The sequence below is a fragment of the Mytilus californianus genome, unplaced genomic scaffold (assembly GCF_021869535.1).
Source record: "Mytilus californianus isolate M0D057914Y unplaced genomic scaffold, xbMytCali1.0.p SCAF_5, whole genome shotgun sequence".
In the NCBI taxonomy this organism is placed as follows: Eukaryota; Metazoa; Mollusca; class Bivalvia; order Mytilida; family Mytilidae; genus Mytilus; species Mytilus californianus.
Window position 1 is genome coordinate 15,903,874 of NW_026262701.1, and position 22,118 is coordinate 15,925,991.

At 32.6% G+C, this 22,118-nt stretch overlaps 1 protein-coding gene across 6 annotated transcripts in view; it reads left to right on the forward strand.

Annotated features, from left to right (window-relative positions):
* Positions 1 to 22,118, forward strand: part of LOC127701080 (calbindin-32-like) — a 69,304-nt gene that overhangs the window by 26,993 nt on the left and 20,193 nt on the right. For all 6 annotated transcript variants that reach the window (XM_052204879.1, XM_052204883.1, XM_052204880.1 and 3 more), the window contains exons 3-5: positions 6,869 to 6,958; positions 11,194 to 11,280; positions 20,353 to 20,409. In XM_052204879.1, the coding sequence (XP_052060839.1) occupies positions 6,869 to 6,958; positions 11,194 to 11,280; positions 20,353 to 20,409 (234 nt within the window). The remainder of the gene's footprint in view (positions 1 to 6,868; positions 6,959 to 11,193; positions 11,281 to 20,352; positions 20,410 to 22,118) is intronic.

The window sequence follows — 22,118 nt, forward strand, 5'->3', positions numbered from 1 at the left end:
ATGAAAAGTTCAATCGCTTTTTATGTTAAGCTGTTTTGATAAAAGCACACTGTAATGATTAAGCACTGTATCAAAAAAATATTTGATACTGTATCAAAATATATTTGGTATTGTATTAAAAAATATTTAGTATAGTATCAAAAAATATTTGGTACTGTATCAAAATATATTTGGTACTGTTAAAAAAAATATTTGATTTTGTATCAGAAAATATTTGATACTGTATCAAAAAATATTTGTTACTGTATAATAAAAGCGTCATTGCACTTAAATATTAAACGCAAAGTTCAGCAATATTATACCACTTGAGACAAAATACATTATGTTTTGCAACAACCATGACTATCATTGTTTTGGTGTTTGATAGCAGTAACTGTAAATAAAAAATAAAACATGACAGAGGGTAACACTGTCATGTAAAAGTTATATTATTAATTTTCATTGTGAGGGGTTCAGTTCCTGCCTGAATATTCTTGTTGAGGACTATAGGGCAAATTTCAAGATCGGTATATGCAATTAAATATGTCGATAAAGCACCATTTACAATACATCCTCATACATTGAATACTGTACATCAAGTCGTATATTCTTTCTTTTTTCTAAAACCAACCTTTACTATATTTTAAGCTTTTATAACCTTACATAAGATTAATTACCTATTTTATTGTTGCATGCTTAAATATGTAGATTAATTCGTATATTACCGCACGTTCTTTGTAATGAAACAAAAATACGATTACGAAGTCAATTAATAATTTATAAATTAGATTAAATGCTTTCGATCATTACTTAACAAGAAAATTAAGTGTTTATTTTAGAATACATTGAAAGTAGAGAGTTAATTGTAGATTTTATTGCAGTTGATCACGCAATAGTTCCGTCGAATAAAACGGAATAAAACGCAAATTTCGTAACCTGTACGTAATCCCAAAATTATACCTTTTTCTTCGTAAATCGATTGTTGAATGATGACCATTTACTGATGCTGCTAACCCATTGCCATAAACTCAACGTGCGACCACTATATCTGTAAAGGAAATCGACATATACTATGCCACATCTATTGTATACCACACATAATCTCATATTCTATGTTCATTACAGTTATGGGGAAAAGCCGTCAAATCTATTGCAATTTTGATACACCTTAGGACTCTTTCTAGTTTAACCGTGTAGTTATTTTGTTAATGTCTGATTTAATGCTTTATAAAATATACCATTTTCCTCTTGCAACGTTTTGCGTACTGCTGGCATTGCTTGCTCTGGTCGCGTAGATGTTTATTTGTTCGTGGTATGTTGTCTCCATTGAGCTGGTGTTTCTAAGTTGCATTGCATTCATATATCTCTTATCATTCGTATATTGTCTGCTCGATCGTTTTAGACATGAAACTACTTAAATAAAAAACAATCGGGTAAGCTGTGCTAACATTGCGCAGTGACATATTTTTCTTTACCCTGTAAGTCATAACTGAATCTGAAATTGAAAATTGACATGATTTAAATGAACTTGCACGAAACAGCTAACGTACAATTTTAGCAAAGTTTAAATCAACCTAGAAATTAAACCTGTTGGTTTTGTTCATTTAAATCCAATAACGATGACGTCATTAGATAAAGAAAATTAATCATTTAGGGACTTAATTTGATTTCTAAATTAGTTACAGCAGTGTCATATAAAGTGATGGATTGTTTTCAGCATTTAACGTTTAAATTATTTAAAAAACCCAGGAAATTCAAGTAGAGAAATATACCAGAAAGTATGCACAATATAATGTATTAACCTTATGATGTGACACCTCGTACCCTCTTTTCCAGGATCAATTAGGAATTATTACTGAAATTCAAGTTTACATAAGGCAGTCAAACGACTTTGTAATATAAAAAAGTTGCAACCTGTGTTTACTCATAATAACATATTTTATGAAACTGCTGTTTATCTTTTTAAATCATTGCCATCACCGATGCACTTGATACTTGGCGAATCTTCCAGTAGTAATGTAAACCCGATGGTAGGAAAAACGGTGTTTGATATAAACCCCTTGCATACAACATTCTTGATAATAATGTATGTAGATATACAACTAAATATCGACTACCTCATTCAATTCAACCACTTCCATGAAACCGACTTAAATGAAGAACTTTTATCATTACGTTTACATTTTCGCAACAAACGTACCCGGTACTCTATCACAACGGATCCAATCACGGTGTACATATATAAATGAGATTAGAGTGGAAATTGAATGAAAAGTGCCAAATCGGTGGCATGAATCTGTTTATGATGTTTGATTTATTTCTTGAATCTTGACCTGAAACATTTCTTTCATGAAACTGAAATCTTAGCTAATTGTGTTTAAGAATTAGACATTGCTTAACCAACTGTATCAAGTCAGACTATCTGAACCATCAGTTGTTCGTTTCCGTGTGTGTATGTTTTTTCGTTGGATGTTGGCGATTGATGTGGACTATTGTGCCGTGCGGTATTTTTAGCGATAACCGTTGTTCCTTTTTACGTATTATTGTTGAGGTTTCATACAAATCATATTAATACATATTTGTATTTTACCTTATTTTGTCTTCTTCATCTAGAATTGGAGTAACTTAGGTGACAACAGGTCGTTGTTGTAATAATTTATCACATTACACAAAACTCACTTAAATGACAGTAACTGAAAAGCGTAAGAATAAACCTGTACAAACTGATGGTTCCCGTGAAAATTCATAATACTACTATTGTCGGTGAAGAATTTAAATAGCAATCAAAGCGTTACCATTTACCTAACAGATGAATAAAACAGGTTTCCATATTCGTATATAAAATCATCTTTCGCGTGTCAGTATGTTGAAGTACTTTGAATATAATTTCCCGAAATAAAATTCTATATTTCTGGTTCTAATCCCTTGACAAATCATGGATAAGAGAACATTTCAATAATAAGCTTTATTTCACACCGCTAATGACACCATAGAACATAATTCATCCATCATATGAAATATACGGTTATAATTTTTCAAATAATGAAATATATTTATTGATTTTCCTAACAACTTTATAATTTAAATTTCACCAAGATCACTGTATTTACATTTGTACAAATATTATATCATATTTTAACACATATGGACGAATTGTTGCAAAAATATGATATTTTGAGTGAGGTCACAATTCCTGACGACATAATAAGCTTTACTTCAAAATCAAATATTTTGAACTGAAATAAACAGATATTGAAATTTGTTAGGCAACAGTAGTTAACCTATTAAAACAAATGGCTGATTTACTGCCAGGAAGATATGGAAAAAATTTCTATTAGTACTTTTAATATTTCATGTTCAGATTTGTCGGATTATAATAAGACTAAATTGGCAGTTTCAGACTTATAATGTGCTAGAATATAGCAATTTTCAAGAAATCCTGATTGAAAAAGAAATAACAGTTTAATGATGATTGAATGATAATCCAAGCAACGAGTTATTACATAACCCCCATTCCCATCCCGTTTCAAACAGAAACAAGATCAGTCAACATTATTTATGAAAACTGCAACATACAATAATCACATTTTATGTTGAGTGCTTCAGAAATCGGACGATAATTTGTTCGTATAAAAGTGTTTGTAGTTATGTTTAAATTCTAATATATGTACCGATTTTGATTAAGACAAATTTCAAAGATAAAACGAAATCAACCAGCCGCTTGATATGCTGTAGTTAAATTGCATATACTCTTTAGTGACACAAGTCGTTCCACTTAGGTGATATTTATCTAGAAGTTGATACAAGAAACTGTTATACAAACATCTGTATTAAGCTATAGTGTATAATTCTATATCATTAATGGTTATAACAGCTTGATTAGTTTTATAGATTTTCATTTATGATAAACCGCTGTCACAAGATAGGTAATTACACTTATATAGAAATGCAATACTGTTTTTTCTTCGCTGATTAGATGATAACATCGCTGGGGTTTGTAAAAATCGGTTTATTTGGCAGCTGTTGCTGCGCTTTTGAAATTGCCAAGTTAATAATACATATGATGAATAACAGATATCAACAACATATTTGACCGTACAAGATAGGCGAAAGATACCAAAAAGGACATTCAAACTCATTAGTCGAAAATAAATTGACAACGCCATGGCAAAAAAAGAGAAAAAGACCAAAAGACAAACAACAGTACACCAAAAATAACATAGAAAACTAAAGACTGAGCAACACGAACCCCACCAAAAACCGTGGGTGATCTCAGGTGCTCCGGAAGGGTAAGCAGATACTGCTCCAACATACCATATCAACCACAAACATTCGACTCTTTCGAAAAGAATGAACGAACGAAATAAGACAATTAAGAACGACCAAAACATGGTCAGAATAGCCTGACAGATAATGAGGGGGTGGGTATTGTTTCATTGTTATGTTGTTGACCTACAATGCAAAATGTGAATATAAATTGCTCACAATATTTTTAGAATGTATACAATGTTTAAAGCTTTAATGGTTTTTGCGCATTCTGCATTTAGTTTACCAGTGTAAGTGTTCGCTGTAACATTTTGAAAGAATTTGTCTTGTAACTTTCATTCTAATGGCTTATAATTCTTACAGTGCAATTTCTTGCATCTCTTTTAAGTAATTGTTAATGTTGTAACTTGTCCAAAGAGTTTATCGTCGTATCTCTATTCACAGGGAGATTATATGCTGAAGTTTTAGTTTTGCTAATATAGTACTTATATCAATATATAAATCTGTGTTATTTTGTTTTACTTATTTCAATTTGAATTACAGGCTTGAACTGTCTTATTAGTTTTGATAAATTGCCCTCATAGTTTTCCGGTGTTTCTTTAACAATATAGGATAATTAATATAAACAGTAGTTTTTCCTGTAGAAGCATTACTTAGTGTTTGCCAATTTTCAACTGTCATAGTTCAGAAATTTCCTCTGGGTTTCCCATTGTTACTATGGAAATATACGTTTGTGACTTTTGAATTATTTCGACAGATATGCATTACTAGTAACGATATCTGATCTTGAATTATTGTTTCTTTTTCCAATTATTCCTTGCATTGTTGTCACGTTGATATTAATTATGTTTCTCAACGGAAACCAATTGTAACTGTCTCTATGGTTTTATATTTGGATTCATAAGAACAATGAAGATCATACGAGAAGAAGCAAGAAGAGAGTCACAAACATCGCTCCAAACAGTTACAAGTATTGCAATTAATCATTCGATATATAATGATCAAATAACACACAAAAATCTATAAACCTAATCAAGCTGTTATACTTTTAAAGAGATTGGTATATAAAATTATCGTTTATATTACATGTATTTATAGTCCATTACATATCATTCATATCATTATTCATTAGATAACTATGGAAGTTTGAAATTTCGAAAAAAAAATGTACTGATGTAAAATAAGCATTTTTATCCTTATCTTTTATCTTTCTAATGATTGAGATAATAGGAGAATAGGACGATTTACTTTTAAAACAAGCTACTGGGTGATGATCGTTGTTATGCCCCGCTTACAGTAGTGAGATGCTTTATTTTGTCTGGTCTGTACGTCCATCCGTCATTTAGACAATCCCTTCGTTCGTTTCCTATTAGGTCAAAGTTTTGATTTAAGGTAGTCTAACATGAAATTGTGCTCACATTGATTTTGGAGTTAGTAAAAATATTCGTTATAATGTGAGCTTACATATATTTATGAAATAATTCACGGAAGCCATAGATTTGTTGGACATTTACACATGGCCCAGGCTATGTGTAAATGTCCAACAAATCTATGGCTTCCATGAATTATTTCGATTCTAATAAGACAAATACGGTAATTTTAAAATTGAAGCGAAGGTAAGATTGCCGTGTGTATGGCTGTTCTAGTTTACCCTCTGTAAGATAAAAGCTACAAATTTCAAATAAATCTAAGTTTTACATGAATTATTTCTTTAATAACAACTAGAAAAAATGTGTTCAATTCTCATAATTCTTAATCCAACATTTGTTTTTCGTTGGCTACTATTTACTGTCAAATCCAGAGTTGACATGTCGTAAGTAAGGAGTGAGCCGCCATGTTGACTTGCTGAAATCCTCAAATGTGCGAATAATGCAATAGAATAGAAAATGAAACAACACCTACCTCAAAACTCCATTTTAATGCAATATTATCCGAATGTAGGGCGTATTCGTTACGGAAAACATTCAGCTTGAGAATTTTCATTCGTATGATGTCATGTTATGACATGACGTTAATGCGCCAAGATCATTCATGAAATTTCGCGGAATTTTATTTTATTTTGATTTTATATATTTTTTAAGCTCTTGTGCATTAATTCTTTTTGTTATGCATTAGAATAGGAATAACAATTCTGTAGGTTTTTTTTTCAATTTCAATTTGAACACAACGAAATTGACATAGTGTTTGCACATAAGTTACGATACATGTGGATTTACGTGGGAGGTAAATAGTAACAGTCACCAATATGTACATCTCTGAGTCCGCGCTAAGTATAGATATATCAAGAATTTTATCACGGTGTTGTTTAGAAAGCGGAAGAAGCACGTCATATTAGAATTCAAATTAGATATCACCGTGCAATATTATAATGTGATTAAGGCATGGTGTCCTATGGACACATATTCTTAATAAATGTGTTTTTGTTCTTTAGAAATTTCGTGGTGATATCAGGTTTTTAGTCTCCGTTAAATTTACTAAAAGTTTATTTTATCTTGGGAAGAACTTGACGAATGATATAAAACATTACACTCGTTGACCGCTATATTTCTGTGATTTGTTTTGTTGAATTTCGTTTTTAGAACTATAAATCACAACATTTACGCAAAACGATTTGAATTTTCAGGTCTTATCACCAACTGCCTTAGAAGATGCAAAACAATTAGTACTCAATGCCTTTGATGAAAATTCTGATGGGAGAATAGATATCGCTGAGGTAAGTTATATGCACAAAAAAAAATTATTGTTCGAAATACGAAGGATTTACTACCCCAGGAATAGATTAACTTAGTCTTTTTTTGGTAAACTTTAGCAATTTGTATTCCTCAATACTGTTCAACCTTTTACTTTATTTGTCCTTTTAACTTTTTTGAATCGAGCGTTACCGATGAGTCGTTTGAAGACGAAACGCGCTACAAAATTATAAGCCTGGTATCTTTGATGAGTTTGTTTATTTACTGGATCCGACTTTATATTTATTATCATGATTTTAATTCTTACTTATTTTGAAGTATTTTCGAACGTAAGATGTTAAAAGCTGGATTGACTTTAATTTTAAAGAAAAAGAAACGCCTTAAATGCAATCGAATGGAAAAAAAGTGCAAGTAAATATATATCAAACTAAGGTCTTATACAAATACCATTCTGCGAAATATTAGATAGACAATATCGCAAATCCTAACCGAGGTAACATATATGAGTTTTCTAAACAATCATGAAAAGAAAAGGGTACTTAGTACCTGTACCATGATATTATTCATTTTGTAAGTCTGCACTGATGAGATAAAGATTGTTTTTAAGGGTAACCGATACAGATACAGTTTCAGGGGAAAGTGGCTGTTAACACTATAGTTATCAAAGGTACCAGGATTATAGTTTAATATAATGAACGTTTATTAAGGCTCTTACCCTATCAATGAACATTTCACTCCGTTTGTGGTTCATGCGATTCACCCAAAAGTTTTTCTTTTGGTGTTTTGTATTTTGGATTGATTGACGTTTTGAAAATCTGTAAACTTCTGTTGCCTCGATATTCCTTTGGTACCAGTTTTTTATGTGTTTATAACGAAATCATAAATCGGAAACTAATGATTGGACCAACTATTTTACAATATGGAACATTTCGCAAATTTATCAAACGAATGAGTAAAACAATGGTTTTTATTTTTTAATTCAAATGAAACAAGAAAAGTATATCTATTTTGTAAGAGTTGTGCGAATGTTTGTAATGCAATTGTTTGGTTAGACTTTTTCGAAGGTCCGTTTCACAGATGACAGCGAATATGTTCCAATTGTCGTAACTACAATCCCGTCCCCTTTTCCCTAAATGTGACCTACTGAATTAGACTTATTACCGGGTTTGTACTAACATGAGCAACAACTGTTGTTTGTCTGTTGGTCTTTTCCCCTTTTTTTTTAGCCATGGCGTTATCAGTTTATTTTCGACTTATCTGTTTAATTGTCCCTTTGGTATCTTTCACCTCTTTTTTGGAACATATTTACGAAAAAAAAATACCTCTAAGATATACGTCAGTTAGACATCACTAAAAATGACACAAATAACCAAAAGGTATATGATTATAACTAAAAACATAAGGTGACAATTTTGGAAACATATTTTCACGAACATCCTTATAAGAATTCTTAACCTAGATTCACATTATCAGAGCTTTTTGAAAATCCCTTCAACCCTTCACACCCTCTGCATGATATTTTTAATTGTTAAAATTGTCTGGAAATTAACACTATTACAAGTTTATTCCAATTACGCAAGCAGTGTAATCTATATGACAGGTTTTAAAAATCCGAACACGAATCCCACCAAAAGACCGGAGTTGATCTAAGGTGCTCGGAAAGAGTTAGCAGATCCTGTGCCACATGTGGCACCAGTCGTGTTGCTCATGAAAGTATACACCCGTTGATAAGTCTTATACGGTAGGTCACATTCGGGGAAAAGAGAACAGGATTGAGGTTACGACAACTGGAACATATCCGTTGTCATATGTGATACAATATTTCATAACTCGTGATGGCGTCCGTAAAATTTACGAAGGGATTATTTCAATTTCACCACTTGGAACTCTTGGTTTAATAGCTTCCTTGTGAGCAGTACACCTCTTTCAAGGAAATCGTGATAGGAAATACAAGCCCTGGAATATTGTATCAACTGGGATATATATACTCCGTATGTAATCGCTGTGGGAATGTTGCTACATAGAAATGAAAGTTCACAATTGGGAAATTGAAATAATCTCTTTTGTCGTAAAGTTTTGTGTTCAACCGACCCGCACTGTCAATTTCTAGATGTAATGTGAGCTACTATAGGCAGAAGTAAGCTTTTATAACATATCTTAGAAGGAAAAAGTTACATAACAAAGCCATACTCTATCGATTCTTATCAAAGGCAAATACGCAAATTCCTCTTAAACTTGCTGTTGTGTCAGATTTTTCCAAACTCGAAGCAAACGTAGTCACTACTCACAAAAATTCATATGATGTCAATTTGTTTTTTCTGGAAAGTAACTTGAAAATCACAAAAAAATATGTTGAATTTCATCAAACAGATTATCAGAAAAGCACACCAGGAAGAAGAAAAAATCCAATACTACACAATAATGCTAAGATTGAATGACAATTAATATAAGTGGTCTAATTTTCAAGCTTTGTGAAAAAATGTTATTTTACTAGCACAAATATCAGATTTTGGTTGCCCCGTAAAATCCAATCTTAAGCAATTACTTTCAAGAAAAGTTAAGGGAAGTTTTAATTACAGGCTGCGATCAAAGTCTGCTGTATATTACTGTATACAAGATGTATATGTGGAATCGTAACTAAAATAATTAAGTTCAAGCAGTTGAGATCGTTTTTTTAACTTTCAGTTGAAGTTTAACGTGTGGAAGTAACATAATCACTATAACATCTATTGTATCTTAACATAAAGCGTTAGCTTATATATATATACTACTTGCAACTGCATTGTTTCATACTACACAGAAATTATGCCATGGCAGATTGCAAAAAATAAAAGATATTCTCGCCAAAGTTACACGGATTGGGGAATGATGTCGGTTTGACAAATCAGTCCAATTCATAAAATGAAGTTTATTAGTTTTCTCAATTGAATTGTTTCATATTTTTCATGTCCGGGCCTTTTATAGCCGACTTTACGGTATGGGATTTTCTCATTGTTGAAGGCCGTACGGTTGCCTATAATTGCTTACATCCACTTTATTTGAACTTTGGTGGATAGTTGTCTCATTGGCAATAATACCTCATCTCCTTTTTTTATATTGATAGGAAATACAGACCCATATGCATATATATTTAATGGCAAAACCATTGTTCCGTTCATATATTATTCAATTATCTTATATACAATCTGTGACATCTTTCTTAGTCGATCTAAAAGAATTATTGCACTATTGTCAATAAAAATTATAGCAGCTAAAGATGTTAGCAAGATTGGATGACTCATACTAATTAGATATAAGGAGTGGTGCACAGTATTTGCAGACATATAATTGAAAGATGAAAATAAATGACCCACCCACAGATCAATCACCACCAATTGATTTGTATTTATATATAGCTGCACCCACGTGATAAATTTGACATATAAGAGTGATCCATTCCAGCGGCAGGTCTGAGTATACCGCCATTTATGAAGAACACCCCTCCGCATCGTGCAGTTATGAGCGTTAAACATGAATGAGTTAGACAAAAGAACGCAGATGAGCATGTTATCAAATTGTTATAAATGTTTTCATAAAAGTTTGCATTAGTCCTCTTCAATGTATGATACACATATTTTAATATTACATATGATGTCACAGTCTCTCTATGGAAACTTTAAGAATATATAAATGTCTGTAGAACAAACTAACCCGTGATTTACATTATAATGCTACTACGGAGAATACCTATCGTTGCAAAGCAATTGGATTAACTGATCTCACAGGACACAATAAGGACAGAGATATAAAAATAAGGAGATGTGGTAGATTGCCAATGAGATAACTATCCACCAGAGTCCAAATCACATGGATGTAAGATACTATAGGTCACAGTAAGCTTTTATCAAAACAAAATGTCTGTTGATATCAAATGAAGCAGCATTCAAACTACAATCCACATGCTTCTCAATAATTTAACGGGTTTGTTTTTCTTTGGCAAACTTTGTAGTTGGAACTAATATATATTTTAACTGCCTTTTAAAAAGATTGTAATTTTCATTTTTCCTTTAAACATAATTTCTTTCTTATTCAAAACATCATTAAAATATAAGACTCGGAAAAGTGTATGTGTGCATTGAAAACATTAAAGATATTTTCACGTTTTATACTTTATATTAAACCCTTAAATTAATCAGTGAACTGTTTTGTGTTTATTGGTGTAACAATGGAGCTCGTTTGCTTTACTTCAACGTTTCCTTAAGTGTTTTATGTTTTACAGTTGGCTCAGATTTTACCTACAGAAGAAACATTCTTGTTGCTGTTTAGAAGAGACAATCCACTAGAGTCAAGTGTTGAATTTATGAAGGTAACCATATACAATATCATTGACATTTGAACCTTTCCTTTTCATTTCTTTGATTTATTTTTAAAACACAGCTAACAATGGAGACTATTTCATTGAATTTAAAAAAAGTTAATTCATATCAATGTATTGAAAATTTCAGATTGTGTGTGTGATTGTTTTATATTTTAGTTTGATAATTCCCCTAAACAAACTTACTATCAAAGTTGTTGCCTAGCTACACAAAATTTGATGAGTTTTTGTTTACTCAATGTTATTACATAATGTCACTCCGCAAGTCCAAGATCCAACCACACCATACATACAATAAGTATCGATCTACCTTAAACCCAGACCCATCCTTCCCTGAACAAAAAAAAAAGAAAAGAAAACCCCAAAACAATTAAGCTCACATCACCACAAGAAAGTAACTGATGTAGCATTATTATCAACTGCCACTCTTTGCATTTGTTATTATACATGGGTTTGGAATAAACAAAAAGAGGCATTTTGAAGACATTTGACATTTAAAATTTCACGGGTCATCCTTTGCCATTTCGAAACATTTAGGACTTAGAGTTTCGGCTTAAGGCAAAATAAAGATTGTATCCCGATACAGGTTACAATGCATTTGTGTATTTAGTTCAACAAATACCAACAAGTATTCAAGAGCAAATATTTCGAATGGCATAAACAGAGTGAGACCAGGCCTAACAGTCTCACATATTTCGAGTAAGATTATCGTACTCAGATTCAGAAATCAACTAATCAATCTACTGGATTTGGTGTTTCGAGCGCTAATTTTGTACTTCGAGTATTGAGTAAAGTTAATTGATTGAACGGCTTTGCGCGTCAATTGGTAAAGTATCACCTGCTATTCATGTATCAACTTTATGATTCCATTCTGAATTGCTATCCATTAGGAACTATCAAAACGAGGAAGCAAATTTAGGCCCTAGGGTCATATGGACGATACAAGATGAGAAGAGATAAATGTCTAAAAAAGAGGCGAAATATACCAAAGGGACATTCAAACTCATAAGTCGAAAATAAACTGACTGAGGCTAAAAAAGAAAAAGACAAACAGACAAACAATAGTACACAAAACACAACATCGAAAACTAAAGACTAAGCAAAACGAATATATATGTTTATTAAATGTCACACTGTGTCGATCAACTATTTCGGAATGTCGAAAGTAGAATTTGTGTATTGGTTATTTCTTTCGTTTATTCTAGTAACCTTAATGAAGTAGTTCATGATCGATTGCTTATTTAAAAATACTTTTGGAATCAAAGTATACAACTTTAGCAAATTCTCTATAATGAGTTAATGAGCAAGTTTACTTAAGGCCTTTGAACGAAGCAAGTTTTTTTTATGTTCGACATCGACGTCTTGCTGAAGCAGAATTAAGTATGGTATATAATTACCACCGAGACACCAGACGATGTTATAGTGAATATATTCATCTTCAGAGACACTGAACAATATTTGAAAAAACATGGACGCAAAGTGTATACTAGGCATTTTTATATCTTGATAGATTAAATTTGAAAGAGACAACTGCTGGCTTAATATAAGTCAATCCAAAACAAAACTCAGTGTTGAACATGTTTATGAATATTATACTCTTGCAGGACACTACACGAGCCAAACAATGCAAATGACTGTAAACTAACTGTGAAATAGAAAACTAATCGGATACCTGTGTTGTAAAATAGTGCATGATAAGAATGAAAAGACTAAAAGCACGCAAAACTATTGAAAAAGAGAGGCGAAAGATATCAAAGAGACATTCAAACTCATAAGTCGAAAATAAACTGACAACGCAATGGCTATAAAAGAAAAAGACAAACAGACAAACAACAGGACAAAACACAACATAGAAAACTAAAGACTGACCAATACGAACCCCACCAAACTTCGGGTGATCTCAGGTGTTCCGTAAGGGTAAGCAGATCCTGCTCATCATGTGGAACCCGTCGTGTTGCTCATGTTAGTACAACCCCGGTGATAAGTCTAATGCGATAGGTCACATTCGTAGAAAAGGGGACGACACTGTAGTTACAATTGGAACATATCCGTTGCCATTTTTGAAACCATATTCCCTGAAAGTGTTTTAAGCTTACTTTTTACCCTTCCAAGCACACTTCACAACACCTGAGTATCACCGTAAAGAAGGGACTTCTAAGTTTCCTGTATACTGTGTAGTTGACTTATTTTCCCAATGTTGTTCCCGATTTTCGCTTTTTGACTTGTGAGGTTTTATGTTCCTTTTGGTATTGTCGTATACTTATATAAATACATACAAGTTCGCTTAAACGAATTGATTAAGTATAAAAAATTAATGAAATTGAAAAAAAAAAAGAACTGAAACTCGGTGGTTATAAAACACGTAATCTTTAAAGCTTATTCAGTTGACCAGGCATTTTTTAATTTCATGTTTTAAATCAAATTCGACTTGTAAAGAAATACACAACAGAGGGCAGCACGAAAAACTTGTTTAAGAAATGGCTTGTCTAGACACAAGACCAAAAATGTCACAACTTGTTTCTTATCTAATACACTTATTCAAATATATAATCAAAGACTGTTGAACAGTATGTCAATCATAGTCATTGATCGAATTATAAATGGTTTTAAGATCAACTAATGCATTTTCTGATAGAACACAGCACTTAAGAAGGACGTATATTTTCTAGACTACATCTAATGTATTAGATTTATATATATACACAATTCTTAGTTGCATGCAGTTTAAAGACCTTTCGTAAACTAATTGACCGTACATAAACAACTGTCAGACTTATTTTACAAGCATTCTTTATTTTAAATGTTTCTAATTTGACTTTTCCTGAAACAATTTTTTTCTGAATTTGCAAATTACAATTCATTGTTTAAAAGGATTTGATCGTGCGATGAAAATTGAGCTTTACAAGTTATTTGTCAAATTGTCAATCCACCATTAAAGGTATTTTTTTCAACGTACACATACATCATTAGTATTATAAAGTTATATTGATGAAGTGTGAAAATTTTTTCCGAAATATCTACTTCAATTAAATTACATGTTGCATGATAGCAGAGACTGTACTGACAGATATAAATCTTAATGATAAATTCTAGCGACGTAAATTCACCGAAAGGTTTTAACTGATAATCAAGGATCTTTTTACTTGATTACTTTGATTTCAGCTCTATATGTCAGTTCAAATTAAAGAATACATGCCTGCCCAGTGATATAATGTACATGCATACTTTGTTTGTTTGATTTAACCATATTCGTTATACCAAAGATTTCTGTTAAGGTCTCTAAATTTCTGTTTTGTTATTTTTTAGCTTCATTGACGTGGGTGTTGGTGGCTTTGACAAAATTGTCCTTTCATGTCATTTTATTGAAAAACTAGATTTTTGAAAGCTTATACTTAACTTTTTTTGATAAACACTAACCTAACAGCATTATAAAAGTCCTGAGAAATCATTGACTTTCACTTACATATTAAAGGTTCAGAATATCATGTTGATTTACATTAATTTAATACTTGATATTGAACGATATTTTATGAGGAAACTTTGAAGACAAAAAAGTTTCGATGCCTGTATATAATGTTTTCCTATTTTTCGACTAATAACGTCAATTGTACTCTTCAAGCAAAGAAAAGCCTCCCATGCCGACACATTTGTTTATAGGGAGAATATTGGTAAAAAGATTTTTAATTCTTTTACGTCCAACAGCCATAATTATGTTTAACTAAATCAGCGTGTCGTCGTAATGCTTGGCCCTTTAAGACTGAAATGACAAACTTAGCATGATTTTATATTTTAAGCTCGTGAGTTAAAAGCCTAAAGGAAAACATGGTTCAAAATCAGTTCACAGTATTATGGCTACGAGTCATTTTTCTTACACTTAAATACTGCATTCAAAGCAGAGGAGCAGTCTGCAATTTGTAAATGTGTCAATATGCGTAAAAGAGAGGCTAATGATGCCAAAGAAAAATTCAAACTCAAAGTCGAAAATAAACTTTTAACGCCATGGCTAAAAAAGAAAAAGACAAACCGACAAACAACAGTACACAAAACAACATAGAAAACTAAAGACTTAGCAACACGAACCCCACAAAAAACTGGGGGTAATCTCGTGTGCTCTGAAAGGGTAAGCAAATCCTGCTCCACATTTGGCTACCGTCGTGTTGCTCATGTTAGTACAAACCCGGTGATATGTCTAATTCGGTAGGTCATATTCGGGGGAAAGGGGACGAGCTTGTAGTTACAACAATTGGAACATATCCGTCGTCATCTGTGAAATTGATATTCCATAACGGTCAACCAACTCGTAATGGCGTCCGTAAAATTTACGAAGGAATGATTTCAACTTCACCACTTGGAACTCTTGGTTTAATAGCTTCCTTGTGAGCAGCAACCCCCTATCAATGAAATTTTGATCGGAAACATATCCCCTGGCATATCAACTGTGTAAATTAGGAACTGGATTATTCGCTGTCTGATAGAAAATAAATAGCGCATATTCTTTACTCGTTTCATTTACTCGGGATCATCAATTCATCTTAACGTCTAAAACATTCAAACAGGGTATACAATAACGATCTGTACATCTACGATTAATAAATTTCGATGAAGAACCACAAGTATTCACACCTTTTTCCGGCTAATGAATTCCACTGAAGACACACAAATAACAGTCACATTCTGTAGGGGATCCCGAAATAATATTAACGTTTCCAACCTGTTCCTTTTCTAGAGGAAATCAAATTAACGTGAAATGTCTTAGACTTGACTTACCTTTTGTGGGACCTTTTAATATAAAATACATTTCGTTGGTAGACAACAACTTATTTTGATATGATTTACCGATACCTTCATCTAGAGTGTAGAACTGCTAATTACAGAATTACAGAATTGTCAAACATCTGAAGCGAGATGATTAAAATGTACTATCGATACGGCAACGAAATCTTTATATACATACTAAAATAGGTTCAAAGCGAGTTAGTAATAATGAAAGTCAAATTAAAATAATCTAGTAGACAACAGTTGACAGGTTTAATTTATTTGATTAGAATCATCACGGCCATATAGTTATCATCTAAGGGGTTTTCAGGATATATTTGGACTAGGTCAAAGGATAAAACAAGAATGAATGACATTTATCATGAAATATTCTTACTATAAAAGTAAATACATCCTCCTGCCAATTATTACAATATAAACAAGAAATATGAATGAAGTTTGTAGTGACATATTGATTATGTAATAAAGATGATATTTATGTTTGTTGCTGTATCGATATTAGTCCTAATGGGCTGTGAAATAATGTAATTGTCCCAGTTACTGTCTAGACAATGTTCATTGAACCCACAGATATTTAAATGTACAGTTCGTTATTCGCGCATGCCAATTAAAATTTTCCTTTTAAAAATTTCAGTCAATTAACTTATCAGAAAAGCATTTGATAGAATTAAACTTATTGGTACAACTAACAATGATTTTACCACCAGGAACTCACCAGATCATACGTTATAATTAATCTTTTCATTAGTCAATATTCTGAACTGGCTATAGAAAGATGTCTATTTTAGGTTCTTTCCAACCATAACAGTATTTCTGTCTGCCACAAAATGTAAGAAGTGCTAATAAATGTTTTGTAGTATCTACCATATATATTTCCGTTTGAATGGTTTTACACTAGTAATTTTTTGGGGCCCTTTATACCTTGCTGTTCGGTGTGAGCCAATGCTCCGTGTTGAAGGCCGTACCTTGACCTATAATGGTTTACTTTTATAAATTGTAACTTGGATGGAGAGTTGTCTAATTGGCACTCATACCACATCTTCCTATATCTATATATTAACAGTAAACAAATACTGAAGATGGGACAAATTATAACATAATATTAAATAATAGAACTCCGTTTTCACTTTGTTATACGACGAATGTTATTTTTTGAGAAGGAAATGTCTACCCTTCAAGTGCATACAATTTCAGCGCAGAGTTTGGTGGGTTCGTGCTGTCACCCATTAGTTCTCTCTCTAGTGTTTTGTGGTTTGCTTTTTGACTTTTTGTTATTTTTCTTTTTTTTATTAAGATTGTCCAAATTTTCGTCTTGTATTGAAAGCCTCAATAACTAGACTGAAGTACAAAATTATGAGACCGGAATCTGTGATGATTGCTTTTCATAAAAGGCAGTAGTTTATGGATATTCGTACATTTCAAGAGAAATAACCTGGGAATTCTAATAAACTTTAAATGAGGCGGGACCAGATGTGTCGACGGTCGAAGTGCCTCCTTCTATGGATATATCAGTCACCTTCGAAATATGGACTCATTAAAAATGTCACAATATAAAATCGGACTGCAGATGAGACGACAGTTTTCTAAAGATGTAAAGCAAAGTGAATCTCTAATGATTGAGACCGTATCAAGAGATTATGTTTGTACGAAGTGTAACAATAGAGATATTTAAACCCACTACAATGAGACAGAGGACATATAACTATCGGGACATCGGCAGTTTACAGTGAGAAATCTGAAATCTTCATATTTGTCATGCGATTCAACCCGTTTTATTTACATTTTTACTTTTAAAGACGATAAAAAAAACGTATGGTTTTGAATTAGAACTGGCTAATTAGTGTTTTGATGATATATATATACTAGTACTGGCAATATTTCCACGAAAAACCTGCAAAGAATGAATGATAACACTATAACTGCCATTTCTTATACCTACTTCTCACCTCACCCTTTGCATCCAGTATTTTTGATCAGGGTTCTGTCCCAACGTTTCACATTTACAAATGTGTCGCGCGTGTATTTTGGAATAATACGGACTTCATTAACAGGAATTTGCACCCAAAAACTACTCCACCAGGGTTATGAGGAAGAACGATTGAAATCCACACGACACAGGTTTTACTGTCGGCATCACCAATTGCATAACATATGTCTCAACGTTCACATTTTTCGCGGTCTTAAAAAACTTTATATACATGAATAGTCGTGAGGTTTGATAATTTACCGATTGTGTCCGATTCCATATTTTCATATTTTAACTGAGGATTCGCATGGCGGATGAAGCATTGATAACGGTAAACGATTACCCTGTTGACGCCCCCGGATTCTTTCCGTTTGAAGTTTATGCGATATATTCATGTTTTTTTATATTGATTTGAATGCAATAGTATTCTCACTGGATTTATGTAATATGAACACCGATAATCTATTGATGCTTGTAACTTGTGATCTATCATTGAAGTCATATGTCTGTGAAAACTTTTTTTTATAGATATGATGCACCCACCCAATCCTTGATGTCAAGCTCAATATATAAGAGATGACATTATGGTTATTAAAAAATATAGTGCTTGTAAAATTTTAAAATTTGCCAATATACTTTTGAAGATTCTCTATCAATTCTGCTTCCTATAGAAAAAAGGAGGGGACACAATCACTGGCCATTAGAGTACCGATGATGAAAAAATAAGCTGTCGATAAAAATAAAAGTTCTGTTTTTTAGCTCACCTGGCCCAAAGGGGCAAATTAGCTTTTCTCATCACTTGGCGTCCATCGTTATCCGTCGTCGTCCGTCGGCGTCCGTCGTCGTCTGTTAACTTAAAAATCTTCTCTTCTGAAACTACTGGGCAAATTTAACCAACTTGGCCACAATCATCATTGGGGCATCTAGTTTAAAAAATGTGTTCGATGACCCCGCCTACCTACCACGACATGGCTAAAGATAGAACATAGGAATAAAAAGCAAGTTTTGTCCATTATTTTGTAAACCGTTTGAGAAAGTAGAGAAAATCTGACAGAGGCAAAAATGTTATAAACTTCAAAACTGGCAGACGGCTTCTTAAAGGAGTTATTGCCCTTAAATGACATATTTTACCATTTTATTTCATTTTTGCTTACTATCCTGAAAACCTTTATAGATAAAGAGAAACTTCAAATCGCAAAAATGAACAGCAAGACAAGTTCTACAAATAAGTTAAATGGTCGAAATCGTCAGTCGACTCCATATTAGAGTTATTGCCCTTTGATGATAATTTTTACCTTTTTTTTTAATTTTTTGCTTTATATCTTAAAAAAAATAAGAGATAGATAGAAACTTAAATTAGCAAAAATGATCAGAAAGACAAGATCTACAATTAAGCAATTTACACAAATGGTAGATATCGTCCGACCACTCCTTATTGGAGTTATTGCCCTCTTATGACGATTTTCACCTTTTTATGTTGCGTTTTGCCTTATATGGTAAAAAATATGATATAAAATGAAACTTTAAAATCGCAAAAAAAGACCAGCAAGACAAGTTCTACAAATAAGTCTAATGATTGAAATCGTCAGTCGACTTCTTAATAGAGTCATTGCCCTTTGATGTGATTTTGACCAATATTTTTGCGTTTTTGCCTTGTATCTTAAAGATTATAATTGATAGATAGGAACTTAAATAAACAAAAAATGATCAGCAAGACAAGATCTACAATTAAGACAATATGGTGGAAATCGTCCAATGACTCCTTATTTGAGTTATTCCCTTCAATGACGATTTTCACCATTGTTTGTGCGTTTTGCCTTATATGATAAAAAGTAAATTAGATAAATAGACACTTTAAATCACAAAAATGATCAGCAAGGCAAGATCTACTAACAAGTCAAATGTTGCCGATGTAGTTAGTAGACTGTCTCTCCTCAAAGGAGTGAATGTCCTTAAATGAGGATCTTTTTACCCTCTTTTGTGTTTTGAGCAAAAACTTAAGAAGATGGATAGAAACTAAACAGACAAAATGATCAGCAATACAAGATCAACAAAACAGAGATTTTTGTCATGAATTCTATTCTCGTCTACAATGTTGGAGATTTTCCTTTGTCGAATATACACATAGACCAAGGTGAGCGACACAGACGCTTTAGAGTCTCTAGTTCGATGTTATCGTCTTTGATGTATTTAGCGTATTTGACAGGCTTAAGATGGTACTTATATGTAACTGTAATAGTTTGTTTTTTGTCGTTATCGACTCTTTTGCCGTATCATTACCTGACATCACTAACTTTTTTTCCACGCCTGTATAATTATAGGTGTGGAAGGAGTATGATAAAGACAGGAGTGGATATATAGAAGCTGACGAGTTGAAGGTAAGGACTGCTTTATTTCCATTAAACCAAGTAGAATCAAATGGGAACTCTAGTACGAAGTGTAGTCTGAAAACTTTAATCTCTTTCTTGCTTTGTAAGTGTGAACAGCTTACGAAAATGAATGACATAGACAATAAATACATTAGAAGGGATTACATGGATTGATTTATAAATTGTACCTTTTACGTGCAGCTGTTGCAAGACCTTGCTGTCAAACGCATAGGCTATGTAATTATTTAGACATTTTACTCCAATCATACAATTTAAAGTTTAGAGCTATATTTATCCAGGACACCACTGATTTCATAAACTGTCATTCACCGGAAATAACACTTGTCTCATTCGACGTAACAAATCTGTATTCCAATATGAATAATTAATTAGGAGTACAAGCAATATGAAATTGGTTTGAAAAATATCGAGAACTAATAACGTCTAGAATATGTTAAGAAATCATTATTGAAGGTAGTAGATTTATCCCTAAATAAAATTATTTTATATTGTTAAACGCATTTTTACTAAGGCACACAAATGGGGACAACAGTAGTTCGAACATACGCGGTTCTTGTACTTGACTACTTTGAGCTTCGGACTCATGCGATGTATGCGTTGTATTCATTTTGACAGCAGTGGGTCGATATCGCTGTTGGTGAACTATTAGTCACCAAGAGTATCATCAGCTCAGTAGTACTGACATGATTTATAACAATAAAATTGAGAAAGGAAACGGGGAATGCGTCAAAGAGGAGACAACAAACCGAACAAAGAGTAGAAAACAGCCAAAGGCCACCAATGGACCTTCAACACAGCGAGAACATCCCGTACCTAGAGGCGGGCTTCAGCTGGCCCCTAAACAATAATGGATACTAGTTCAGCTAATGGACGTCACACTAAACTCAAAAACATATAAATGAACCAAAATTTAAAAAAAAAACATACAAGACTAATACAGGCCAGAGGTTCTTGACTTGGGACAGGCGCAAAAATGCGTCGGGGTTAAGCATGTTTTGAGAGATCTCAACCCTCCCCTGTTACCGCTTGTCAATGTGGAATAAAAAAACTCACAGCGATGCGCAAAGTAAAATTCAGTTCAAAAGAAGTCCGAGTCCGATGTTAGAATAGGTAACAAAAGAAACTAAGCAAAATAACAATAATCAAAATTAACAAAGGACTACTAGCAGTTACTGACATGCCAGCTCCAGACCTCAATTAAACTGACTGAAAGATTATGTCTTCATCTTATGAAAGTCAAGCACAATCCCTACCTCCACCTTTCTAAGATTATTCCTTTATAAATTTCGAAAGTATTACAAAACACAGGTTTAACTCCCTTAGGCAAAGTTACCCTTATATGGATTTGGCTATTATTTCAGGTCCTTTTTCAAAAAAAAAAGAATAACAAAAATAACGAATTCCAAGGAAATTTCCAAAAGGGAAGTCCATAAAAACTGACAAAATCAAACGCTATCTCTGAAGAAGATGGTGGTTTATAATATAGCTCTTCTACTGTTTCTGTTCTTATACATCCTTATCTTTCAAATATTCGGCTTTGAGCGATCCTGATGAGGTAAACAAGAAAAGCTCTTCGGACGTATGCAATTTATTAAGTGTTGTTTTCATTTTCTAAAACAATTGTATAAAATAAAGTTTCAGAAAAATTTTGATCTGATTTCCAACAAATAATAGATAGTATTTGGAAAAAGATTTCT